Source organism: Symphodus melops, assembly GCF_947650265.1.
Source record: "Symphodus melops genome assembly, chromosome: 17".
Lineage (NCBI taxonomy): Eukaryota > Metazoa > Chordata > Actinopteri > Labriformes > Labridae > Symphodus > Symphodus melops.
In genome coordinates, this window is record NC_136707.1 from 3,498,090 (window position 1) to 3,524,725 (window position 26,636).

At 44.0% G+C, this 26,636-nt stretch overlaps 3 protein-coding genes and 1 long non-coding RNA gene across 4 annotated transcripts in view; 3 read left to right on the plus strand and 1 right to left on the minus strand.

Moving 5' to 3' along the window:
- Nucleotides 1-58: 58 nt before the first annotated feature.
- Nucleotides 59-7,544, plus strand: slc25a39 (solute carrier family 25 member 39). The gene is made up of 12 exons (XM_079366580.1): nt 59-375; nt 1,943-2,048; nt 2,387-2,446; nt 3,012-3,062; nt 3,681-3,790; nt 3,896-3,963; nt 4,551-4,675; nt 4,785-4,958; nt 5,181-5,290; nt 5,906-5,987; nt 6,203-6,283; nt 6,397-7,544. The coding sequence occupies exons 2-12, from the start codon at nt 1,952-1,954 to the stop codon at nt 6,513-6,515; spliced, it is 1,077 nt and encodes a 358-aa protein (XP_079222706.1). The 5' UTR covers nt 59-375; nt 1,943-1,951; the 3' UTR covers nt 6,516-7,544.
- A 547-nt stretch (nt 7,545-8,091) lies between these two features.
- Nucleotides 8,092-12,246, plus strand: rpl3 (ribosomal protein L3). The gene is made up of 9 exons (XM_079366773.1): nt 8,092-8,258; nt 9,379-9,571; nt 9,801-9,969; nt 10,316-10,451; nt 10,663-10,849; nt 10,942-11,204; nt 11,283-11,378; nt 11,596-11,715; nt 12,120-12,246. The coding sequence occupies exons 1-9, from the start codon at nt 8,256-8,258 to the stop codon at nt 12,162-12,164; spliced, it is 1,212 nt and encodes a 403-aa protein (XP_079222899.1). The 5' UTR covers nt 8,092-8,255; the 3' UTR covers nt 12,165-12,246.
- A 2,152-nt stretch (nt 12,247-14,398) lies between these two features.
- Nucleotides 14,399-26,636, plus strand: part of LOC306838762 — a 37,079-nt gene continuing 24,841 nt past the window's right edge. The window contains exon 1 of the long non-coding RNA XR_013781116.1: nt 14,399-15,029. This is a non-coding gene — a long non-coding RNA (uncharacterized lncRNA). The remainder of the gene's footprint in view (nt 15,030-26,636) is intronic.
- Nucleotides 23,047-26,636, minus strand: part of cacng2a (calcium channel, voltage-dependent, gamma subunit 2a) — a 57,825-nt gene continuing 54,235 nt past the window's right edge. Inside the window, exons 3-4 of the mRNA XM_079367109.1 lie at nt 25,962-26,102; nt 23,047-24,640 (exon numbers count right to left, since the gene is read on the minus strand). Coding sequence (XP_079223235.1) covers nt 24,105-24,640; nt 25,962-26,102 — 677 coding nt within the window. The 3' untranslated portion in view covers nt 23,047-24,104. The remainder of the gene's footprint in view (nt 24,641-25,961; nt 26,103-26,636) is intronic.

The following is a 26,636-nucleotide window of genomic DNA, read 5'->3' on the forward strand; positions in this document are numbered from 1 at the left end:
TACATGCGACAGCTGCTGCAGAACAAACAACACGTTGACGTGTCCAGCAGGTGGCGCCAAAGCAGCTGTAGAGGAAAGGGGGGCGGAGCCAAATGAACACTGCTCCGTTCACCGCTGATCTCTATATTATCTGCACCGGCCTTATAGCGTCCCATTAAATGAGTAGCAGCTCTCAGCTTTGCAGTGCAGATCAGTGGGCTCTGATTGGGCTCTGTTTATGTGACCATACGCTGTGACTCCTGTAACAACATGCTCACGGCTCGACCTCCTCGGATATTAGCGTTAGCTCTTGAATGTTATCGGTGATTTCGCTTAAAAAAATGGGCCAGGACGTCACACCAGTAACCATAACAACGCTGTCAAGGTTAAGCTGAGGTGAGTGTTTGCGTGTTTTTCTTGAGAAAAAAAAAACAAGAAAAAAAACCTCAGTATCGTTGCTAGAAATGCTACCAAGCTAGCTACTGACTTAGCACTGTAAAACTAAATGTTAAGTCAATGAAAAGCAGACAGCGAAGAAAGCTGCCTGACATTTATATTTATATCAGTGAGACCTGTTTCAATGCTTTTATATACTTTATACTCCTCCTTATAGTTGAGTTAAATAAATAAAAAATAGAATGAGTTAGCTTGCTAACCATTGAGAATTAAAATCAACAGTTTAATTACGTTTTAAGATCACATTTTATAACAAATCATTTATTGTATGCGTCATTTCCCCCCCAGTTTGTGTCCCTTCAATGTGTATAGTGTACGTGTTCATACAGTAAGCATGAATGAGGCTTGTTTCAACGTTGTGTAATGTAGTTGAAGGTGACACACACACATGCTCTTGTGTCAGTTACATGGTAGTTTTGGTGGGACTCTGGCAGGTAGAAGAGAGCTTGTTTGTGCAGACAAATAACCTGCAAGCCAGCCAAGAGGCTTTCACTGTCATCCTTAAGAGTAATCAAATCCACAAATAGAAGTAGACAAAGGAAACACAAGGCAGCTGCACAGGCTGGAAAACACAGGACTGTTACTGAGCTGAAGGTAGTGGAGTAGTGCCCACTTATTGTTCAGTCTCCACAAGGTGTAGCAGCTTCTAAATCCCATCTTTGATTGGTTGACAGAATCGAAATATGCTGCGATCCAGCTTTTTCTCCCCCCTAGGATGATGAAAGGATGACCCTCACTACACTGAACATGCAAGAGGAGTCTTCCTTGTCACTGTTTGGAACAGACGTCGTCAATCCAAAATACATTTTAGGGAAAAATGTAGATTATACCCACTTCTGGGGGGTATAACTTGCTGACATTATGTAAAATGTGTTAAAAAACTATAAAATATTATTTAGGCACACTCTTGAGTAACTCCCTGTTTATCTATGTGCAGTTGGACACTTTCTCAGTTGGGGATGGGTCTCTCTTCTGTTATGCACGTTGCACATGCACATTGTAGATAAGATATCGTAATGTTTGAACGGCCCCATTACAACAACTCCACTTCTTCTTTTCTTTTTTTTTGTATTTAACTTTGTAGTTTTCTATTTTAACTTTGTACTTGCATCTTGACACTTTATTCTGTTGTTGACACTTTATCTTTGGTTACATTTTCAGTACAGCTGCACAGCTGAATAGACGTAAGCAGCTCATATTAAAAAAAAAATGCAGTGTCATGTTCTCGTACCGTTAGGTTGTGCTTTCTTTCAACGTTTTTATGATGTGACACTAGCTTGGAGAATCCCCGGAGGAGGCGTTACACAAGCTGTTATTTGACCTAACAGCTCGCAAACCCAGTCTCAAACTGGGCGTTCGTTTCCAACACTCGTCAATAGTTTTTTTTACACAACAAGGAGACAAAGACATCCGGCCACAAAGCCTCCACACCTCACAGGAGATGACTTCCAGAACATTGTGTCTGCTTTGAGTAAAGTGGGTTTTTCTTCCTTTTCTTTTCCGTCAGGTGTGCAGGATGGGGGAGCGAGCTGTCAGCGGCCCTGTGGCTGCGATCTCACCAGTGCAGCAGATGCTGGCTTCGGGCACTGGGGCCCTCCTCACATCGGTTTTTGGTAAGAAAATGGAGACAAATTCTACCTGGGGAAAAAAAACACTTTGTCTGCTTTTAAGAAGTTCTGCTAAAGAGTTTCAACAATCCCACAAAATCACTAAAACTAAAAAGAACTCCTGATAATGTCAACAACCTTGTTGTTGATTCAACGTTTGATTTACATAAATGGTTGTTTGACTGATTGATGCAAATGCAGCGGACGTAAACAACCCAAACCAAAACACATCGTCATAAACTACCAGCAACTTCATGAAGAGAGGATATAGACTTCATTATTGTTAGCCTGGTGGAAGTAAGCCACGATGGTTACACCGTTGTTCTGAATGCGTCCGTTTACAGTAACGCCGCTGGACGTGGTGAAGATCAGGCTGCAGGCTCAGCAAACTCCGCTCCGCCAAGGTGAGAGAAGCAGCTCCACATCTTGGTGTTTGGATCTTGATCATTTATCAAAGCTTCTGTGAGGAACTTTTAGATGGTGTTTGTTTGGTGCCCCCCTGTGGACAAAGAAGTGCACACGGCATCGTATCGCTTTTCTTATTGTATTTTTTTAAAATACAAAAGTAGTTTCATCCCGCTTTCTTTAAATAGTTGAATGTGTCGACTGATTGAGAACATTTGCAATCGAAGCTGTTTCTAAAAGCTTGTACTCACTTCGTCTGACCCCCCCGCAGCAGCTACAGATGTGTAAAAGAACAATTCAGAAAAAGGAAATCTTAACGCTGATGGTCTTTTTGGCTTTCAGTGGTCATATGGAGACAGCAGTATTCATTCATGACCAGCTAAGAACTCCTCACAGGAGCTTTAAGCTCACGATACTTGCTTCGCCTTTAACATGTGCTTGTTGATGTCACGTCGAAGCCTCCCGGAGGGATCTTGATGCTTCTTTAACCCAACAGTCACATGACCTGTGTGTGTGTGTCCTTATACGTCACTGTCTGTCCTGCTTCTGTGCTTTCTTCCATAGCGTTAGGCCGTGAAGCAGCTCCGTGGGGTGGCATCATCCGCCCGTCCAAGTGTGAGTATCTGACCTGCCGTTGGCTGCACGCACAAACGAGGACGTCGTTTAAACAAACGCAGTCTTCCAGTAACGCTGTCTGTGTGGGCACATGCTCGACTAACCCAGCATCACGTGTCTAAACAAACCAGATGACCTGTTTGCGAAGACAGTCACGTGTGTAGTGTGAGATTCTGGATCTTTAGTCTCATTTGTTTTCTTATGTACAGGATAGAGTTTTTAATAGTGGCTCTAAATCATCATTTCATGTTGACAGAGAGTCTACTGTTTCAAGAGTTCAAGAAACAAAACAGCAGTAGAAATATTCCTCACTCATTCACCTGGTCATTGTGAAATAATTCTTTTTTTTGGGGGGGGGGGGGGGGTGACGAGGGGGGGGGTTTGTCAAAAGTCTATCTTAAACCAGCGGTGGACAAACAGACAAAGTAAGCAGAGGCAAGGACGGCCTCGATGTTATCGCCTGAGTGACTCCGTGGTCATTGCCATGTGTTTATTTATCACCTCTCTGTCCTCCGTCTGTCGATGGCTCCGTGTCCAACACATGAACACACCAAAGATGAAAATGTGGAGCTGATGAACCTTTTCTGCCTCGTGTTGTAACGTCTGTGTCTCTCACAGGGAAGTGCTTCCTGTATTGTAACGGGCTGATGGATCACATCTACGTGTGTCAGAACGGAACCAGTTGTACCAGCTGGTACAAAACGCCGACACATTTCAGCGGGACGCTTGTGAGTACGAGTGCGGCTGTAGCTTTTGGTTGTGTGTGTGTGTTGTGTGTGTGTTGTGTGTCTGTGTTTTCTTCTCACCATGAGTGACATGTTTTTGTGTTTCAGGACGCGTTTGTGAAAATCACTCGACATGAAGGACTCCGGTCGTTGTGGAGCGGTCTGCCACCGACACTGTGAGTGATTATCAAGAAAGCTCATGTGGAATTCACTGTGTGTTAACGCAAGGAAGCACACGGTTATGTTATCTAGTTACAGAATACAAACGAGCACCTAGACCTGGTTAGGAGACTGTCGATAAAGTGTATGTATACATGCATTCATACAAGACTTAGGAACATTCATATACAGATACATTTTATTGTACACTATTTTAACACCCAAATCAAAAAATACCATCCAGCTTTCTTTTTCTTTAAAAGCCTTGGACTCAAGGAAGTTCACATCCTGCTTAATAATGAGACATCACTGATTGATAGTGACTTCTTCTTTAGCCCAGCCTGAAACCCAGCTTCACGCTGAGCAGGGAGAAAACTCAGATTTTTAAATTCTCGGTTAAATGAGTTCTCACTAGAATCATAGTGAGGAACAGTTTCTGCAGGAAGTGACTGTGTGGTCTTTGTGTTGGCTCACAGGTACAGCCACATATATAAAGGGTTTTGGTGTCAGTACTGAGCTGGGAGGGTGCACACCTTCAGGACTGGACCTGTATTAGTGCTCTGTAACATTTGTTCATTGCATGTGTGTGTGTGTGTGCGTGCAGTGTCATGGCTGTACCTGCCACCGTCATCTACTTCACCTGCTACGACCAGCTGAGGGACTTCCTGAGATACAGTCTGGGTTTCCAGGGGAATCACATCCCTCTTGTTGCCGGGGGTCTGGCCCGATGTAAGTCAGTTAAAGCAGGATCAGATGTCCTGATCGAGTTACGTTAACAGGATTTTAAAGGTGTGTGTGTGTGTGTGTGTGTGTGTGTGTGTGTGTGTGTGTGTTGCAGTAGGGGCGGTGACGGTGATCAGCCCTCTGGAGCTGGTCAGGACTAAGATGCAGTCCCGCCGGCTGCCCTACAGCGAGCTGCGGGCGTGCATCCGCTCGGCTGTGGCCCAGGACGGCGTGCTGTCTCTGTGGAGGGGCTGGGGTCCCACCGTGCTCCGAGACGTCCCCTTCTCCGGTGAGAGCTGCACCTCAGCGTACAGACGAATTACACTTTGCATCCAAGAAGGGAATGTTGCATAATAAAGCAGCTTCATCCTCTGTGTAATGTTTCCAGTCTTCTTTCATACCAACACTTACTTCATACCTCTGACCCTGTTCTTACTTTGACTTTCTGTCACCTTCCCCTAAATGTTTCAAAACCTTACAAAGTGTGTGTGTGTGTTTGTGTGTTTTGCAGCATTGTACTGGTTTAACTACGAGCTGGTGAAGGCCCACCTGTGTGAAAAGTCCCAAGTGTCTCAGGGCAACTTCTCCATCAGCTTCACAGCCGGAGCCATTTCTGGAGCTGTGAGTACCCCAAATCCTGTCTCCCATCCGTCAATGATTTCCTGTTTTTAGAGTTCTGTACCCTGAATGTGAGTGAACAGGGACTCCACTAAATCAGGCAACAACAAAAAACTAAAGTGAGTTCTTTAAACGGCAGGTTGTAAAATCACAATTCATGCTCCTACCTGCACTCGGAGCACAGCATTAGCTTCTGTGATTGGATGTTTATTTATTTTTATGCCGTGACCTCGATGAAGGCCACGAGGCCGAAACATGTTACGTCTAATAAAGTGTTGTCAGAGTGTTTTTTTGACCTCTTCAGGCCTCTCACCCCCCCCCCCATGCACCTCGGTCCAGATGTTCTCCAGATGTAACGTTTGTCTGAAGCTTTCTTCCTCTTGTCAAACTGACTTCACGTCGCTAACTGAACTCAATAAACGTGTCCCAGTGACCTCATAGTTCTCAGATCCCAGATAACGAGCGTTCAGTGTTTGTGTTTGAGAAGACAGCTGACCCACATTCACCGGGTTCTGATATGACTGCTGAGCCTGCACATGCACCTACTGACAGCTGGAGGTGGAACAGCTGCCTGCACCTGAGTATCACATGATCCTTTCTGTCCGTCACTGTGTCCAGATCGCTGCGATCCTGACGCTGCCGTTTGACGTGGTGAAGACCAGGAGACAGATTCAGCTGGGAGAAATGGATACTCTGGGAGGTTTGTAGTACATTTGTATTGGGGCTTGTGATGCATTGATGGAAAGGGCGGTAGAGTAGGAAATGAAGAGGACAGAGTGGGGAGTGATGGGCCTTTGAGAACTACAGCCCCTGCTCAACTGGACCCTTAGGCCGTCCCCAATCCAGATAGTTATATTTAATGAAATATATTGATGTTGTGTAGCATATTTCTAAGCATATATCTTTCCCTCCTAGTGTCCTCTAAGAGAACCACGTCCACATGGCACATCATGAAGGAAATCTGGGCCGAGCTCGGCTACAGGGGCCTTTTTGCAGGTACATGCAGAAGGCTTGTCACGCGTGCACTACACTCCAGAAGATGTACCATCAAGTTCAGTTTGGTTATGTGACCATAAACCCTGCTGAAAACCTTTTGTATTCTCCTGCAGGTTTCATGCCCCGCGTGATCAAAGTGGCCCCGGCCTGTGCCGTCATGATAAGCACCTACGAGTTCGGGAAGGCTTTCTTCCAAAAGGTGAACCTGGATCGAGACAGACCGCTCTCCTAAAGGCTCTCAGTGCTGGAGGCTGTCCACAGCAGCACTGGCAGACATTGTGATCAGCTTAGTGATCCTCAAATGTGAAGAGGGGGGAGACTTGAGGAACAGGCGGGCCTGGACTTGGGTTTGATGGAACCCTGAAGGAAATCTGCAAATCTGCTCTCTTGGAAAGTTCACCACAGACTGTGCTAAATCATCCTTGAACTTTTTAATGATCTTAAACTAAAAAGTCTCCACACTCTGAGACCACAGAAAAGAAATCCGAGACACGTGTGAGCACAAACATAACAGAAACTGAAACACCTGAGCTTCGGTGCAGGACAGTGGTGGGAGGTGTATTGCTTTATGGACTGCATGAGCCTCAGGAAACATTTCTTCACTTTGCATTGCTAGAGAGTCGAGACCAACTGCATGGTGGGAGATGTTGTGTTTAATAACCAATCCTGCATTAGCTGCATTTACTACACTACGCCCTGCATTCCTGTAACAGTAAAGCATGCTGTTTTCAACACGCATCAGTCAGTACATGACCCACGAATCTGTTCAGTATGCTGGAGAGGTGTGATCATTTGCAGCACATGACGTGCAAGATTAATGCTGTAAAATAAATCCACACAGATGACATTAGGTTTTTATTGTTAGTTTAATGTCAGCCTTCCTGTATGTTATTGTAATCGGACAAAGGTTGAGCTTCATGACAAAAATAAATAAATCAGTCGAGCCTTCTCGGACAATGTGGGATCAAATGTGCATGAATTTAGCATTTTAGCTCGAGTGGTTTTACATGAGTTCATGAACATGTCTGATTTATTCTGTGAATGAATACAATCCCATGTTATAAAGTGATGGGTTAAAAACAACTCAAAAGGCGTTCTGGTGGTGACACGCTTGAATGTCTTTACTACAAGAACATTACATTAAAGATCTACTCAAAACACTGCACCATTCAGTCATGAGATGTTGCTGCCTGATCTCAAAGGTGTTCATGTGTGTCTTATTTTTAAATAACTGAAATGGGATTAAATGTGAAAAACAGCTTCTTGTGCTATTTGTGTGATTTTTCTTTTTCTTTAACAAGTTAAAGTAGAGCTTTGTAAGAGCAGCTGTGGATCAGTGGAAGAGTCGGTCATCTTTTAAATTGGAAGGTGAAGGGTTTGATGCCTAGCTCCTACAGACATAGCCGATGTCAGAAGATCAGAAAAGTGTTTTACAAGCTCAAGTACATTTAACATGAACACTAAAATCCAACGCGATCTTGTCCTTTTTTTTTCTCTTTGTGCTCAAGTTTGAATCATTTATTGTCATTATTAAAAAATAAAACCGTGAAGCATCTCCCTGAGAAGCATAGAGCAGAGTTAGATCAAAAACAGAATAACAAGGGCAAAAATTGTGAACTGATAAATGGATGGATTAATGTTGGGTCTTTCAAGATAATACAACAAAAAGTTATGCTACCTGACTTGATTGATTGATGAGGTTCAATGACAACAGAAAGCATTAATATTTCTTTGTAGTTTACAACGTTGTAGTTTTGCATTTAAACCACTTCTCTTTACTTTTAATCCTTTTAAACCGATGTTGTGAAACAGCGCCATCTGGTGCCTGCAAACGCAGAGACTCACGGTGGTCCCAACTCTCGTGGGCGGTTCTTCTTGGAGGATAGTCCCGTTGAATCCCGCGATATTTGAATTGATATATAGTCACTGTGGTCCCGTCTGTAAGGCCTCTTTCAATCGGATTGGAGACAAGATGGTGAGTGTGCCCTTCTTTCAGTCAACGCTACGGATTTTTATCCGTCAGTTATCTGAACCATCCTTTACGTTTGAGTGTTCTGGGAGATTTATTTTACCTTTATGTTGCTATTCAAAATGAATGATTGTTATCTTACTGGACTCTTGTTTCTTTAAAGCATATTTAGGCCGAACTACCGGCGACGTGCTGCTAAATGTCTGCTAGGTTTAGGCCAAATCGTCCTGTTTGAATCTAATTATATAGATTGTACACTATGTCTCATCTACGTCTCTATAAATGAGTAATTGAATGTCATGTCAACTGACCGCAAAGTTGTATTTCTAGCTAACTTTCGAATTTTAGATGTGTCACTTTACATCCGTGCACATTCATGATGCTAAGCTATTAATGCTAATAACGTGGTGAGCTCGACAGAAAGTTACCACTCAGTCATGCTTACTTTTTAATAAACTAATAATTGGTCAATAACTTACTGAGCTACAAGACGTATGTTATACCGACCAGTGCATGCACGTTGTGTGCTTAGAAATGATGGCAGCCAACAATGATTGGCTGCATTCTGCACCCACCCTTCAATAAACTACACAGGACACTTAAGTGACAAAGAATGACCATCAGACACTTTCTCATCATAGATTTGCCTCAGAAATAAGTTTTAAAACTGATTCTTGAGGTGGATGCATTTCTAGTTCTAAGGCACCTATGGTCCATTATCTGAGGTCAACTGAACATCAGGCCCCAGTGACTGGGATCCAGACTGACCCTGCCTTGAAGTATTTGGATGTCTTGTTTATTAAACAGTCTAGTTAATATGGTATGGAGGTCTGCCTGTGATGAGACTCTCGACGGGCGGACAGAATGGGTTTATCCCCCTTGCTGAATGTCGAGCACTGAGCGCAGTCTATACACTTGTAGAGGTGAACCTGCCAACTTTGTTTATTAAGGCTGAATGTTTGTAATTTTCTTTTCGTGTAAACCACACTACAATCTAACACTTACTTGGTAATAAAAGTAACTAAGAAGTTACTTAGTTATTATCTAAGTAACTTCTTAGTAACGTCTACAGATATTATCCTGTATTGTATTCTGGCTTCAACTCAACGCTTCTCTCCCTTCACAGTCCCACCGAAAGTTTTCGGCTCCGCGTCACGGATCTCTGGGCTTCCTGCCCCGCAAGAGGAGTCGTCGTCATCGTGGTAAGGCCAAGAGCTTCCCCAAGGATGACCCGTCCAAGCCTGTGCACCTGACCGCCTTCCTGGGCTACAAGGCCGGCATGACCCATATCGTCCGTGAGGTCGACAGACCCGGATCAAGTGAGTGGGATCAGACAGATTATTTTAATTCTGATTGTTTGCATGATTTAGCAGACGCTATCATACAGAGGTCTGCCTGTGATGAGTCTCTCGACGGGCGGACAGAATGGGTTTACAGCCCTTGATGAATGTCGAGCACTGAGCGCAGTCTACGCTACTTAAAGTACATTAAAATTACAGTTTATAATCAGTGTGACCTCAAACCTGAACTCTTTATTTTGTCTTGCAGAGGTGAACAAAAAAGAAGTGGTTGAGGCTGTGACCATCGTGGAGACTCCTCCCATGATTGTTGTTGGCGTTGTGGGCTACGTGAACACCCCCAGAGGCCTCCGTTCCTTCAAGACCATCTTCGCTGAGCACGTCAGTGACGAGTGCAAGCGCCGCTTCTACAAGAACTGGTGAGACATAGCAGAAAGTGACACGTCTGATAAGAAGTGCTTGAAGCAGTTAGTTGCCCAGTGGAGATGAAACAAGTCCTGTGTTTTCACTGAGTGAGTCTAACGTGACGGTGGCCCCTGTGGCAGCTCCGCTCAGGTGCCCTGCGCCCTGATGAGCTCCGGGCTCCTCTGGCCGGTGGAAAGTGCTTCTTAGAAACCGTGCCATGAGCCAAAATCCAAACTAGCTGATGAGCCCCCTTATCCACACGGAGGAGGGGGGGCGAGCAGCTACGCACTGTGTTCTTCCGCTGGCCCCTCTGGGGTCATGAAGGACCTGTGCCGACCGTTGTCCTCTGCGTGCTCTCAGGTACAAGTCCAAGAAGAAGGCTTTCACCAAGTACTGCAAGAAATGGCAGGATGACGAGGGCAAGAAGCAGCTGGAGAAGGACTTTGCCTCCATGAAGAAGTACTGCCAGGTCATCCGCATCATCGCCCACACACAGGTGAGTTAGTTACATATGACACGTCTGTTTTGTTTCCCCGCTTTATCTGTCAGTGATGAGACCACGGATTTTTGCGTCAGGCATGGCGCCCGACAAACATGAGGATACCTTCCATGCTGCCTTCCTTCTGAGACTAAATGAGTGCCTTTTTTTTGAGGTGGTGGCTTTTTTCCTCCCTTGTGACCTGAGGGTTTTTTTTTTGTCCTTGCAGATGCGTCTGCTGCCCGTGAGGCAGAAGAAGTCTCACCTCATGGAGGTGCAGCTGAACGGTGGCTCCATCGCTGACAAGGTGGACTGGGCCCGCGAGAAGCTGGAGCAGGCCGTGCCAGTCAACAACGTGTTCACCCAGGACGAGATGATCGACGTCATCGGTGTCACAAAGGGTCACGGATACAAGGGTAAGGTGATCAGGGAATGTAACGATAAATCCCCCCCCCCTGATCTCGGGGTTTAAAATCACACGTCATACTAAATCTTTATATCGCTCCAGGTGTCACCAGCCGTTGGCACACCAAGAAGCTTCCCCGCAAGACCCATCGTGGTCTCCGTAAGGTGGCCTGTATTGGCGCTTGGCATCCTGCCCGCGTGGCCTTCTCTGTGGCTCGTGCCGGTCAGAAGGGTTACCATCACCGTACCGAGATCAACAAGAAGATCTACAAGATTGGACAGGGCTACCACACCAAGGACGGCAAGCTGGTGAAGAACAACGCCTCAACAGAGTACGACCTGTCCAACAAGAGCATCAACCCCCTGGTACGTTCTGACCCGTGTGTTCACTGTGATGTTCCACCTGGGAGCAGAAGATGTAACGCAATGTTTTTCTTTTTAAAGGGAGGATTTGTCCACTATGGAGATGTGACCAATGACTTTGTCATGGTGAAGGGATGTGTTGTCGGGACCAAGAAGAGGGTGCTGACTCTGCGCAAGGTGAGGACATGTTGCACTAAGAGTTGTCATGGTAACGGAAGTCTAATCTTTGCTACAATATGCTTCAACGCTGAAATGGAAGACTCGGGCAATGTTGTTTTGGATCATGTATTTAATTTGCAAAGTCCTGCACGTTGCATGATTTTACAGCAGTGTTCAGTTTAGCCTGCCCTTTCACTCGAGGCAGATTCTCAAACTTGTTTTTGTTACTCTTCAGTCTCTGCTAGTGCAGAGCAGCCGTCGTGCCCTGGAGAAGATCGACCTGAAGTTCATCGACACCACCTCCAAGTTTGGTCACGGACGCTTCCAGACCGTGGAGGAGAAGAAGGCATTCATGGTAAGAGTTGTATTCCTTTCTTTGCATTTTTGCATTTCTTTCCCATCAGTGTCTTGCATTTTTTTTTTTTTTTGTATGATAAAAAAAAAATGGCTGAACCTTGACTATAAATTTAAGAAAATGTCATTTAGGCTGCGATGCCAAAAGATAAGCTCGTGACAAAGTTTGAGAAACGTGCTGCATTCATGTTGTGTTATCCTCCCGCACTGTTCGTAACCTGGTTCAGTCTCAGTATGAATTTGGGTTCCATTCCAGTGCCATATTGAACTCCAGTGAGGCAGGGGAGCAGGTCCTGTCGGTGCTTGCTCCCTGTTCACTCTCAGGAAACATTGACTGCTCTTACTTTAAACGTGTGCTCACGGAGTATTGGCATAAAACTGATTGCCATGTTTCTGTCTCCTCAGGGACCACTCAAGAAGGACCGCATCACCAAGGAGGAGACTGCCTAAAGTCTCTGTCCATGACCAGAGTCTCTGCTGCGTTCGTCATCTTTACTGTGCTGCAGAGTTATTTAATAAAAAAAGAAACAAAGATCCTGTCTGTGTTTTTATTTTCAAAGTATTCATTAAAACTGCCTGGCTTTAAAACTGAAGCAACAATATACTCTTCAAATAAAAGTACTGCAAGGTTTTAGAAGTCCAGCCTAGAGGAATCCATTTTTACTTCGACCTACACAACGATTGATGGTGCTGGAAAACGATCATGCTCATGTATCTGAAGCCTAAAGTAGACCTATAATAGCCTAATCACAGGAGTTAACTAAGTTCTTTAAGATTTAAACTTCGCTGCCTTCCTGTGTTGGGATGTTTACTTCCCATAGCCTGAGATGTCAAGTTTATTTAAAAACTTCTCTGCACTCCAACACAAGGTCATCCATTGAACAGATGTTGGCCTATGAGTAACCTCTTGCTATTTAAGGTTTAGTTTACGAACTAACTTCTGGCAGTATAGCTTACTTCAGATAAACCTTTTTATTGTCCCACCGTAGCCTAATTATTCGTAAAATTAGGTAGTAATTCACTGTTACAACCTACAATTTAAAGTAAACAAGCTTGCTCATCTTATAAGCATTTGACTCTGGGCTTTAACAATATCACATTAAAATTATAAATCCATCAAGTGACTTTTGTCATAGAACAATTAAATTGCTTAATTCCAATATTCAATTATAACAGGAGAAAAGAAATTACGAAAAACGGGCCAATGTGTATATATTTACTCGGGCAGTAAAACACTTCTCTTGATTTTCATCTGAAAAAAACAAAGGAAACTATTTGCATCAGATCACAAATGAATTACAAATCCGATGGTACCAAGACCGAAGTAGTGAATTGCAGTTCAGTTTGATCCCGGCTCTGCTCACTGAACTGGCTGCAGCTGAAACAGTTGACATCAGCTGTGACGAGCAGCCACCTATGCAGAACTGATGGACAGCGAGAGCCTGCGTTCAGCCAACACTGCATGTTTTAACGGGCTATATGTGTCCTTGAGCTGTTAGCCTTGTATTCGGCTGACATCGGAACTCTCGCAGTCACAGTACGGTAATTAAGCCCCAACATTATCATCTATTCTGACTCATCACTGCCAAAACTAAAAGCTCCTGTTCAGCAGGTAATGAGGAAGACCGTGAGAGGGCTCCGAGGGCCGTTTAGACGTCTTGCAAAACGCCTCCCTGAGACTTCTTTGCATAATATTCAGCTCTCTTTGCAGAAATGTGGATTTCCTGTAAGGATTTCCAAGGTCCCATCTCATTCCCATTAACCCGCAGTGCAGGGTGCCGAAGGACAATTGTTCTCCACTGAGCTGCATTTCAAGAATTTGACATTTTCTCCACTGAAGCAGTTCTGCTGTGAAAGAAACACTGGAAGTAAGCTGTTCCCTTCAAGGAGGGAAGGTGTCGAAGCAGCCGGGGTGAAGCCCTGTGTCACCGAGGCCAGGGGACGCGCACAGAGATGTTGCATAATGACCTCCACAGGCTCCTACCTCCGACCCCTTCTGCCCCGCAGAGAGCCACAGTTCAAAGCTCCCACACAGCTCTGCTTTACATAAATGCCCTCTCCGCTAAATTTGACAGTTTACGGTCCACAATTATACAATTAATTGCCCCCCTCAGTCCCACTCCGGTAAGGTTAGGTGTCCCAGCTGACACTTTCTTAATGACCCCGTGCATCTGTTCAAACAGCAGCTCTGTGCAAATCTCACACGAGCCGGTCTGCTCCATTTTTACCTATTAGCTCAGTGCTCCATCATCACAAGGAGCTCTCCTCAGAGGGTGGAACCAGTGGAGCAGGACGACTTTAGAAACTCCTGGAGCAGTTTTAAGGGACGTATGGGGGGACTGCGTGTGAACCATAGATCGTATGAAACATGGACGTAGGTCTCAGAGATGTCACGCATTTCTGCTGCAGACTTTTAAAGCCCTTCAATGGCGCTCCTCAACCTAACTGTGTATAGTTCTACAAACAGTCAAAGTGGTAAACAGCTGCAATACACCCAACCAGTGGCGACTGGTCATTAGGCGCAGCCCCACCTATTGGCGTCAGAAAGAACTGCAAACAAATCAATTTATCATTATTTGTTACATATTATGTCATAATGTATTAGCATGTTCGTAATTTGCATCTGATTATTTCTGTTTTATTTCATTTTTAACTCAAAATAAAGTTTAAATACTCCGGTTTGTGTCTACGCATGCGCAGAGTGTTTGTCTATGTAACGTAATTAAGATTAAAAATATGACAAGTGGGGTCACAGCGCGTAGCCCCACTGAAACGTCATGCATTCTTTTAGATTTGATTGGCTGATTATTCAGAAGGGACCGGATGATTGGCTGTCTGTGACTGTGACTGTGTCGATCGAATGCATCGAATTAGTCCGCAAGCGGGAGGATTTCAAAGCTAGCAAAGTTATAAACATGACAATAAAGTGGATTTTTTAATTGGAGCACAGTTTTGAAACTGTGAATTAGCAGGAGAAGTTGGAGGTAAAGTGCAATGGAGCTTTCCAACCGATGGATATTGTCACCACCCAAACTGCCGGTAAAACAAATTGCGGATTTAATGTGGATTGGTTCTCAAAGAAAAAGTGGCTAACAGTTAGCACCGAGAAGAAGGCGCTCTTCTGTTTTCCGTGTTTGCTATTCGGCGAGGATGGAGTTCAAAGACTTGAAATATCTTTCTGAAAGGATCTTAAAACATGAGAGCAGCTGGACTGTGTGCTGAAACTGGGATTACTTGGAACAGTAAATGTGGCCCCTCAAATTGACAGCGTTTACAGGCGATCCATTGAGCAGCATGACGACAGGTGAAGAACAGGTATGTGCTTTTTCGGATAATCACATGTATTAAACTTTTTGGAAAATGCAAAACTACATTGCGGGGCCACGAGAAGTTGGCGGACAGTCATTTTCCGTTGTGTTTTTGAGACCATCAGTGAGGGCGATTTAAGGCTTCAGACAAAGTATGATGCTCAGCCCATCTTTAAGGGGAACATCGAGCACCATTCAAAACAAACTGTTACACTGCATGTATTAAGTGTACAGGGAGGAGATAGTCAAACAAATGGGCGAGACATCCTTTGTTGCTGTACAGACTGACGAGACAACTGATGAGTGTTTGTGAGAGAAAGAGTGTACATGAGGGTGTGTGTGTGTGTGTGTGACAGAGAGTGTGTTGTTTGTGTATGTATGTGAGATTTGACAAGGCACGCTGCATAGTATGTTTTAAACCATAAATGACCCCTTGACATGTGTAAAATTAAAAAAGGGCATCAGTACAGAGAGTAATGTCAATGTCCTTGTTTATCATAAAGGGGTTGTGCCCCACTCATTTCTCACACACAGAAACGCCACTGCACCCACCTGTCAATCAACTCAGCACAGCCACTAATTATGCAAATGTGTCCAAATTGAGTTTTAACTGGTCAACTATAAGATCTTTTTTTATGTCTTTGTGTGTAGATTGTGTGTCTGTGCTAGTTTTAAGTTTGTGTGTTGTAAATATTTGCTGTGTTTCTGACCAATGTGATGTTTTTTGATTCTTGTAGCGATTGTGCATTAAGGTATTTTGAACAATGGTCAGCCAACTGGTTTTTTGGGGGGGCAGGGGTGCAGTACCACGACAGACCCCCACCTCTGGTCTGGATCAGTTCAGTCCTCCATCATGTTTAATGAAGCCAGTCTGATGTATGTCTCTGATCTGTACTTTGTGACTAAATGTGTGTGTGTGTGTGTGTGTGTGTGTGTGTGTGTGTGTGTGTGTGTGTGTGTGTGTGTGTGTGGGTGCCGTCCTGCAGTGGATCCTCGAGTCCAGCCCTGAGGTAGCAGCTGTTGCTAGTGGGCCGGCAGCCAGGTAACCACGGTGCATGCTGGGACAGTAGAGAGGAGGGCCAAGTATTTGTGATTTATGGGGAGTGTGTGAGAGTGTGTGCAGCTGCTTCTACATGTAAGTAGGTGTGCGTGTGTGCGTCTGTGTGTAGGCGTGTGCCCTGGCATCGGCTTCACCCGGCTGGCACAGAGTCAGCGGGGAAGTATAGAGGTCCTGCAGAGCGAGGGAAGTGACCGGGTGTTGCTGCGGTGGTGAGACTGACAGAAGGGACAGACTGTCGGGGGGACGACCACACTCATAGGACCATTATTACACAGGATGGAGGCTGCAGGCTGCAGAACTACTGCTCCAAGAAAAATGGTCAATGCCGGATCCCTGTTTTAGTATTCAGGAGTTAATTAATAGAGAATGAAGTTTAATGCAAAATAAATCCAAACTCTATTAAAATGTCCTGGCTGAGAAAGGCTGCAGCACGATATCATGACATCATACATTAAAGACAATGTGCAACTTAAAAACGTGCAGCAAATGACAGAATAAGATATCAAATGGTTGCATCAAGACTCAACATATGTACGGTCAGCTGTCCCTGCAGGCAATCTGTGACGTTCATATAATGGCAATATGCAGAAATACCTCCCCCACTCTTTTGTCCCTGTTTCTGCCTCTATCCACTGTCTTTTCTTTAAAAGCATAAAAGCCCCAAAACGTGTACAAATAATGACAAAAGAAATAACTCACACGTGCATAAAGTCGTCAACATTTCTCAAACATAACTGCGAAACACAATCATCATAGTGTGCAGGAGTCAATGTGTGATCAAGGCACGAGTTAAAGTCATCGAAATGAAAGGAGACAAAATGCACTTTAGGATCCTGCAGAGGGGAGGAACTCTAGTTTCATTTCATCATCTCCATTTTTTACCACTTGTGTTAAATGTATTACCGAACAGAAAGGGTTAAAAATATTTTACTTTTTATTCTAAAGCCAAGTGGGAGACAAAGCCTTGCTGCAAACTATGACGTAAACAGGTGGAAATCCAATGTTTTGACTGCCAGCCAGTCATCAGCGGGATTTTTTGGCTATTTTTAAATGCAAAGACTCGTCCATCCTCATCCCACTGATTAAAGCGATAATTCATCACAGAGACAGCGAACGGCCTCGTTGTTCTGCGTAAAGGACGGTGAGTCTGAGGGGCCTGCCAGACTGCAGCTCCTGCACCCCTGCACTGTGGCATCAGTATTCAGGGCCCGTTCACGGACACGGCGTTCTCTGAGCTGACACAGGCATCCCTGTGCTCCACCCCTCCATCACACCACCAGAGGGCAGAGCGCAACGCTGCCTTTCCTTCACGCATCCCAGAACACTTTGTGTGCTGAAGCCTACACTGGCTGTCCTTCTTTATCTCCTTCTTTTTTAACTGCCCTCTATTCTGAGCTGGATTTAGCAGCTTCAGACGATTTGTAAAATAGCATCGAAGAATCTCCTTTGGCTACATGTGGTTTTTTTTTACATCCAGGAAATGTTGAATCTTCATTCTGCAGTTATGATCAGTGGGGGTGATGTGAATGTGGAATTCAACGCTATGTTTGCTCCAATGACTTGTTTTTTTTTTTTTTTTTTGTCAGTTGGTTGACCGTGCTTATAGCTCTGTGTTGCCACCCATCTCGGCATGACCCAAAAATAACCCGGGGTGAGCGCAGTCAGCAACTGTTCTCCGGTCAGCACAAACAACAGGCCGCATCCCTCTCTCTCTCTCTTACACACACACACACACACACACACACACATACACACACACAGGAATGCACATGAAGATATATGGTTTGCATGCACAGGAAAAAAGAGATAAACTTCCTCTGACAAATCCACACATATTTCAGGTTGCATTTTGTTGGCTGAGCAGGAATTCACAGGCGGTGAATGTATCACGCTGCAGCCTCCGTCTTGGTCACTTCAAGTTAAAAGGTATTGGTGGAGCCCACACAGCTCCCATGGGTGCTTTCTTCTCTGCCCCAGAATGTCGTCCAGTAAAGTCAAAGAAAGGTCATTAGTCGGTTTGATGTGAGGTTATGTAACATCGCAGCCTGGCAGAGACACAAAGCTGGGCTCGAGCAGAGGAGGGCGAGAGAGAGAGAGAGAGAGAGAGAGAGAGAGAGAGAGACGGTGTGTTTGCTCTTAATATTCCCAGCCAGGAGGAGACTTATCTCCTCACCCGGCCATCAACCCGATGATACCTCCCCTCCCTGAGACAACACCCCAGCGCCACAGAAACTCTGATCCCCTCTGCAGGGATAATGACAAGAGAGAGGGAGGGAAATAAGGTCAAAAGGGGCAGAACGGGTAAAGGGGTCAAATGTTTGAGAGGAGAGCTCATGGAAAAGGTGATATCCTCTCATTGCTTTGTATAACGCACCTCAGATGTCAGACCTGCCAATCATTTCAAGATTTTTCAGGTTTGTTAGTTAAAGCTCCGAGAAGGAACGTTCAGTATTGACTGACTGTGAACCTTTGCTGGAGCTTTAAGGTTTAAAATGGCCGTGTTTATCGTGTTTAAAAGTCCTGAGCAATTCATCAATTTGTGTCCTAAAACCGATTTTTTTCTGATTTGTTTTAAGGCGTTGAAACCATGCGTCGAAGTAACGCTCAAATAGCAGTAGTCTGATGATCAATTTCTCATTTCAACTATTTACAAAAGATATTTCTGTTGATTTGGACCAATATGAGGTCATCAGAGTAGTTGACAACACAACCAAGGCCAAGCAGGGAAGAAAACATGAGCAACCAAGAAGATCAGGCCTGTAAACACAAAGTCGATACCAACACAGGGCGAAACTGTCCGCACACAGAAAAAACACAGGACAAAGTTTGAAGTAATCCCGTTTTGGATTATATTTAAATGATTCAGCTTGATAGTTTGTCCATTGAATGAATGTGAGCGAGGTAGGTCAAAAAGTCGCTGCAGTGTCTCTCTCTCTGTCAGTTGGATAAACCCAAAGAGATTGTTTTTTTGACAAACACTGCAGTCACCAAAAGCTCTTTACAGTTTTCGGCATCTTTCAGTCAACTGTTTAACCTAAAAGGTGTCAATATATCGGTGTAATGGTTTTTGAGTTTGTTTCTCAGTTGTCACCCATTTGAAAGGCAAAGTGGGGATTTAAAAAAAAGGGGGGGGCCATAATGCAAAAGAACACTAAGGAGGTCAGAGAAAGGTTCAGGGGGTTAGGGTCACCCTCACTGCTCTTGTTCTATTTCTAGAGGCACTTTAAGCCCCGCCCCCCCAGCAAACGTGTACATTTACAGTAAATCTGGCCTCTGTGTGTCCCCCGCTCAGGCCTCATGGTGCAACTGTGGGCGGAGTTACCTACGTTTTCCTTTCTTTTTTTTCCCCATATCTCCAATGCTAAAATCATGAGAATTGGCTCTCGAGTGTTTGCCCTGACCTCTCTGACATCACAGTGCAGTGTCCAAGTCTGTTAGCCTGCCAAGAAGAAAAAGGAAAAAAAAAAAAACCCCAGCTTTGACTCTTCAAGGACACGTCTCACTTCCTCCCAATCGACTCCCCTCTGCGAGGAGCCAGAGGGAGAGGAGGAGGTGAGGGAGACAGGAATGTTTTCTTCACTCCACACCTGCAGAGTGAATCACGCTGACAGCAGCTCAACATAACACAGAATAATGTCACTAGCACCTTTTGGACTGGCAATTTTTTCATTTTTTTTATATTTATGTTTTCACCATTTCAAAGTCAATGAAAAGCCTCGGGCTGTACACTTTATTCGCTGCAAATAAATATGACATCATTTAAATTTTGCCAGATCCGGCCTCTGTTGTCCAACATGGTCCACGACTCATAAACAGAATTGGGATTAAAATTGTCAGTGCATGGCTGTTATAACCGATACAGTGGTCTCATATAGATTGTGTAAAAGAAGAAGTACATGAGGCCTCTTGTTTTAAAAGTTAAGCCGATGCAGTACACTGGATTCCCTCTTATTACCAGCAGGGGGCACTCCAGCGGTTACAAAGAGAAGGGCGATTGTAAAAAAGTCTTCAAGGAAGTGACTTTACGCTTCAGTTGTTTCATTATCTGAGTACATTTTCACAACGAGTTAATGGTCTTAACGCTACGCTGTAAGCACTTGCTGTCAATCTACGGCCAACTTAAACACTAAAATACTGTTTTGATCTAAAACAGTGAAGAACTGTAGTTAGCAATGCATTGTCATTGACACCTTGAAGCAACACAGGAGACTGACGGCAACTATGTTGAAAATGACGTTTGGATGCAGATGTAATCTATGACACTGTTAATAAATTGTTTCTCACAAATATAGCAGCTTAAACAATCAACTCTTACAAAATATGTACGACGTATCAACCAATCCGGGAGGATATTCAATCCTGAAACAAGTTAAAAATGTGAACCCAAAGCCCCTCTTCGCTTTATATGAAGGCCAGTGTTGCTCCTGAAGAAACACTTTCTACTTAATGTAATCCGGGCTCGTAAAGCAACTTCTACTTATGAATAAAGCTATACATAAAAAAAGCTTTATTAATTGAAACTGCTATGTTGACATATTTTTTTCCCATCAAATTTATGGGGAGCGGCTTGTGTGAGTGAGCGCAGATAATGGTCAAATCTGAATATCAGCACTTTTTATAATGGAAACTTATTTCTTCCCAGCCCTTATTTGATGAATCTGCTCGCCTCTAAACTTGTCCGGAGCGCATATTGTAAGTACTATCAAACAAGAACTTCATTTACACCATGAATCTCTTTTTCCTCGAAGGATCTTTCCCCCGCGCTCGGCTCTCCCTCGATCACACATTCAAAACACACAGCACAAGAACAAACTGCTTCGCCATACTACGCCAGCATACATAAGCACTTACTTACCCACTCCAGATCGAGTGTTTGGCCCCGAAAGAGATGCTTTTAGGCCACGCTGTTGAAAAGGTGTTGGTTGTTTTCTTTGCAGGGAAACGAGTCAGGAGAAAAATAAGCGGATGGTGTTATTGCAAACCCGTGTTTCCCGCTCATGAATGTCTTAGAAAGATGCAGACGCTGTCTTACACGCTGTCCTCTCTAAAGCTCTTTGAGAGAAAAAGAAATATACCCAGTGGAGTAAAAAAAAAAAAAAAAACAAGCTGTATTGGAGCAGTAGGAGTCAAACCTAGCATCTATATCTCCTAAAGTTGTAAATAGTTCCTCATGAGGAATCTAAAAATACATGAAACTAGGTCTTACTCAAGCATCATTGGTATTCTACTCAGATGGAAGTTACTAATCCAGCCCATATCTATGTCAACATTGGGGTGTGGTATTTGATTGCTAAGTAGTCGTAACGCTACTTTGATTGCTATTCCCAGTGGACGACTATTATTATACAACAGTTTAAAAACAGCAGGCAACGAGAGCATGTAGCACACATTGTATTTCCAGTTCTGAGAGGACCCTGATTCTTACTCACACCGAAGAAAAAAAAAAAAACATTAGGTCCATTGTCAGTGGCTCCAAACACAGGTTGATCAAAAAGGTTTCACATACACTTGATCTGCTTTTTGAGCGTTCGCCCTGACCTCCTCTCAGGGACGACCTTGCTCTTTTTTTACATCATCTAACTTCCTTCTTTGCTCACATTATGGTGAGGAGAGGGGTCTCCCAGAAGGCATTCACTTGTACACTCCATTCTTATGCATGAAATGTGACTGACAGTTTCAAATGACAGGAGAATTCAAAGTTACGTTGGCACTTATGTAAACCTGGCTGATTGTTGTGTCGAGTTTGTTGGATGGATTTCCACTTTTGAAAAGTCCCAGTCTTGAGTCACGCTCTGAAAGGAACCTGTCCAAAAGAAAAGACTGGCGCAACCCCTAACTTCTAAACAGATTCACAAAGATGTTGAAACCTTTCTTCAGTTCATTAGAAGGAAAGACAAGTTTCAAACATGACCTAAAAACTTGTGAGAACTGGTTAACGTCCTCGTTTCTCAAAAAAGGTCCTCGATTTGTGTAAAACATGGAACAGTGCTCTCATAGACAAAAAAGCAAGAATACTCGCACGCACACACACACACACACACACACACACACTACTATTGTAGTTCAATGGGATTTTTACTTGCATATATTTTTTCAGGTAGTTAAACTTAATAACTGCACCTATCCCTTTCTTTACCTTTCACATAGTGTTAACTCTAACACTTACGAGGTAACCCTTATTCATCATAAGATCGTTAACATTTTGTGGACCTATTTATTTGTCCCTAAATCCGAGGTCCCATATATTTTTATATTTCATAAGTTCCCAACCTGGTAGTTTGGGCATAATGGAGGAAATTACAAAATAAATCAGAGGGGGACGATTGAGTTAATTCAAACCTTTGTAAACAGAAGTGTGAAACATACAAAGTAAGGAAGTGATCCTGTCTTGTTTTGGGAGCGTACACTGACATCTTGTGGTCTCCATCGGTCTTATTTTTTTTTTTATCGTAAAGTAAATGAGAGACAACGCGATGATGATTTGTTCCCCCTAGGGTTTGTTTTTTATTCATCAGGACTTGATGCATCCAAGTATAGGATCATTCGGTTTTGGCACCTTTTAAGATTTCATTTTCAATTTGAACAACACATTAAAAATCAAAAGAAAAAAGTAATGACTAAGGCTGTGTGAGTTTTAAAAATAAATTACATACATACACATATTTATATATTTTTAAAGAAAACAACCAAACCTTTTAAAAAAGCAGTTTTGTTCAATGTCGACGGTTTGGTTTGTCTCACAAAAGCAAGAAGTTAAAATGAACTAAAAAAAGAAAATGTAAGAAAATAACACATGAAAACATTAATACTTTAAAGTTTAGCATCATTGCTTTTTTCCCATTATAATAATTAACCTTTAAAACTTAAGTTTCTCAAGAGCAGATTTGCTGTAATTTAATAGCATGCATTTAATTTCTGAAATTGTGAGTCACTTAGCTTCTCTTGTACTATTTTATATTTAACATGTTTTTATTTTTCCTTTTTGGCGTCCTCTCCTTTTCCTTTCCCTCTGCTCCTTCCTTTTTGTAGAAGTCGTGTCTGGAGTCTTTGCGTCGTCACATTTTGAACCCGTTCGTTGGCTCTTTCTTGCGAAGGGGTTTAACCCTCCTGTCACGACTCCGCGCAAAAAAGAGAAAGTGAACAGTGACGAAGAAAAAGTCGAGAAGGTTCTATTAAAAAAAAAATGTTATTCTACTGCTGACTGTCTGCCTCAGGCTCGAGTGGCACCAGTCACTGTGTACTGCTGCACCCTAAAGCGCCTTCTTTCGTACGCCACTTTCAAAAGAATAGATACCAAAAGAGTCTTTTCTCATCTCAGCAACAGCACTTGGTTTAGTTACTTTGTTTTTTTGTCTTTTTTGCTTCGGTAAAGTTTGTCACTCTTGATTATTAATGTAATAATTTATTTATAAAAGTAATACATATATATAGTACCTTTTGTTAGAGATTACAGATTGGGCTAATTCTTACTGAATCCCAAGCTGTAACAATTCACAGTTTTAATGCAAAATTGAACAAATAAGTCAATAAATACAGGAGGTGTATATCTGAGCGGTGGGCTGGCTGAGGGGGAGCTCGACCTGTTACTCCAACCAAACGTGTTGGGCAAAACTGTCAAAACCAAAGGGCTATGAAATCATGAAATTGATTCTTTATCTCATAAATGCCCATCCCCCTCCCCCCCACCCCCAACTCTCCTTATCAAAGCCCCATCCCTCTTTAAACAAACCTGCGCAAAAAAAATAAAATAAAAAAAGAAAGAAGAAAAAAAAAAAAAGATACAGATCTCACTCTCTCGGGACAACCTGACCCCGCTCTCTGTTCGGCCATTCAATCCAGGAACACAGCAGACCTGTTGAAACGCTCTCAACAATGGTAATGGAAAAGTCATGCAGCTGAACAAAAAGAACAAATGTCTATAAACATGGAAATCCATCTTCTGGGGCGTACTGCACCCACAGGGGTTCCCGTGTCTCCTGGTCTCTGCTCTCTGCCGGGCTTGCCTGGCCTGTGTCGACTCCCTCATACCGGCGTTGTGCGGCGGTTTGCTGTGTTGGTGTGACTCGAGTCTTTCAGATCCTTCTGGATGCAGTTGTGGACTTGCAGGAAGTTGTGGTCCCTCTCAGAGTTGTAGGTGGCGGTGGGCGTACCGGAGGACTTGAGTGTGTCCCTGGGAAGCGTGTACATTGAGATCTCTGTGGACGGCAGCGCACTGAAGCCCTTCAGGCCCACCGGCGACGTGTCACGAGAGTGCGACGGGTCTGTGGAGCGGGAAGAGGAGCGCGAGCGACGTCTGTAGCGGTAGCGGTAGCTGGGGATTCGCGTGATGGCTGAGCCTTGGAGGTAGTCGGCTGCGCGTGCCCCTATTCGAAGCTGTCGATGGCGGTCGATGAACATGTGCACGGCCAAGACGCCCACCATCTCAGCCATGATGAAGGAGAGGGCACCAAAGTAGAAGGACCAGCCGTAAGAGTAGCTGTTCTTCTTCGAGTCGCTTTTTGAAGGGTCCCCCGCGTTGGCTGATATGTACACGATGATCCCGATGATGTTGCTCAGGCCTGAAAAGAGAAGCAGGGTTAGTGGGTGATGGTGTCATGGATTAAAAAGAACACAAGACACCAAATATGTTAAGAAAGCTGCTTCATATTGTACACGTCACTAATTGGACCAAACGAACAAGACCGATGTTTCTCCTTGCAGCTGGAAAAACATCAGGAGTCGGCAGCTGTGTTCTGTAATGGAGCCATACAAACATATACTTTGATGTGTTGGTTTAGTCACACATGGAAACATGTTTGACGTGGTAGATCTGGGAAATCTGGGAAAGTGTGTCAGGGACTGAATATTTTTAAAGACGAGTCCCCGATGGACGGCTCTCAGACCAGCAGAAGGATCCAGAGAAGAGTGAGACCTGCAGCTGAAGTTCAATCATGACAAACAGAGCGGTGCACACGAGGCCTTTTGAGTCAATGTGAGGTGTACTTGTGTTGGTCACTGAAGAAGTGAGCGCAGGCCCTATGTGCAGGCGCTCTAGTTCTCCCAGTAGGGGGTTCAAATCCGACCTGTGGCTCTTTTCCACAAAGGCATAAAAAGCCCCAAAAATTAGAAACTTATAAAAATATATTTTTTGATAATATTCTTCAAAACCTAAAGCAACAGAAAAGTTCCACCAAATGTGGTTTGGGACACTTTGGTACCCACCAAAGGACGTACTACACACATATTGGTGTCACCTCTTGAGTCAACGTGCTTTTGTTGACAAACGGAGGTGAAGAAGAAAAAGAAAAAGAAAAAAACATGTCGACTGACAAGGTGAAGAAATATTTCTGGATTTTGCACCAACATGACTCTGTGACAGTCTTCAGCCCATTGTTTTTTCATGCAGGGAATGTGCACGTGTAATAACTGTTGCCATGACGCCCAAAGGCCATTGCTACAGGGACACACTGGAGAAAGTAACTGATGATAGTTGAGAAAGGTTTGCAAGGCTCCAAAAGTGTGAAGTTAAAAACCTTGTCTATTATTGATTTTGTTCGTCACAAACTAATGAAACAATAACATAAACTAGAGCTTTAGTAATAATGAGCAATCATTGTCATCATTTCATTGTTTGACAAAATCGCTATCAACCAAAGAACTGTAAAATCACATCGTCATAAATACAATCCAAGTTAACGGATTCCCCGTTAACGAGGTCAAATCATTCAATGACAGCGCCCACCTCGGATCACATCAGCTCAATCAAGTGACAAAACACGTGAGAGGCTTGTTGTGAAGCCACTGCAGGCCGTGGTCATCGAGGTCGGGGGGGGGGCGCTGCCTTTAAGTCAGCGTGTCAACGAGACACTTCCTGTCTCGCGTTGTCGCCGTTTGACTCACCTGCAGACACGAAGAAGATTCCCGCGCTGAGGATGATGTTGTGACGTGACTTATAAAACTCACTGGCAGCTATACACAGGCCTCCCATGAAGAGCAGGATGACGCTGAGGATGGGGAAGATGCTGGAGGCTCGCACCGCACCTGGATATCAGTGAGGGACGAAAGAAGGGTGGCATGGAGATGTGATTTCACACAGCGAGAGGAAGAAAAAAAAAAAAAAACAGCCAAAGGGGGGCAGCAAAGAAAAGAGAGAAAATGACAGAAATGAAGGAAATGATAAAGCAGAGGGAGCGAGAGACAAAGAGAGAGAGAGAGGGGAGGCACATTAGAATCCATTTCAGCATCTGCTTCTTGTGTGTGCGTGCACATCCTAATCAACACCCCATCAGGCCTGTGAAAGACTCCATCAACACCGTCGAGAGAGTGTGTATCCCCACAGTGAGCCTGTTACCCAACCTTATGTAATCACACCGCTTCACTCTCCCTCTCTCTCTCTCTCTCTCTCTCTCTCTCTCTCTCAGCACACTTATCCGCAGACCACAGCGCTTACTGGCTGCTTTATGTAGCATCATGTGAACGGCAGTCAACAAAAGTGCTACAGGGCTCTGGCATGTATATGAGCCAGGCCGCAGTGCAGAGGGATGCAGCCACGCGTCCTTGAAACCGACCAGCGTC

Excerpts from the sequence above, each read along its gene's own strand:
- slc25a39 (XM_079366580.1), top strand. The coding sequence starts at position 1,952 with ATGGGGGAGCGAGCTGTCAGCGGCCCTGTGGCTGCGATCTCACCAGTG. Across the intron at positions 4,676-4,784 it reads TGCCGGGGGTCTGGCCCGAT|TAGGGGCGGTGACGGTGATC; the intron begins GTAAGTCAGTTA and ends TGTGTGTTGCAG. Across the intron at positions 5,291-5,905 it reads CCGGAGCCATTTCTGGAGCT|ATCGCTGCGATCCTGACGCT; the intron begins GTGAGTACCCCA and ends CACTGTGTCCAG.
- rpl3 (XM_079366773.1), top strand. Across the intron at positions 9,970-10,315 it reads CGCCGCTTCTACAAGAACTG|GTACAAGTCCAAGAAGAAGG; the intron begins GTGAGACATAGC and ends GCGTGCTCTCAG. Across the intron at positions 10,850-10,941 it reads AAAGGGTCACGGATACAAGG|GTGTCACCAGCCGTTGGCAC; the intron begins GTAAGGTGATCA and ends ATATCGCTCCAG.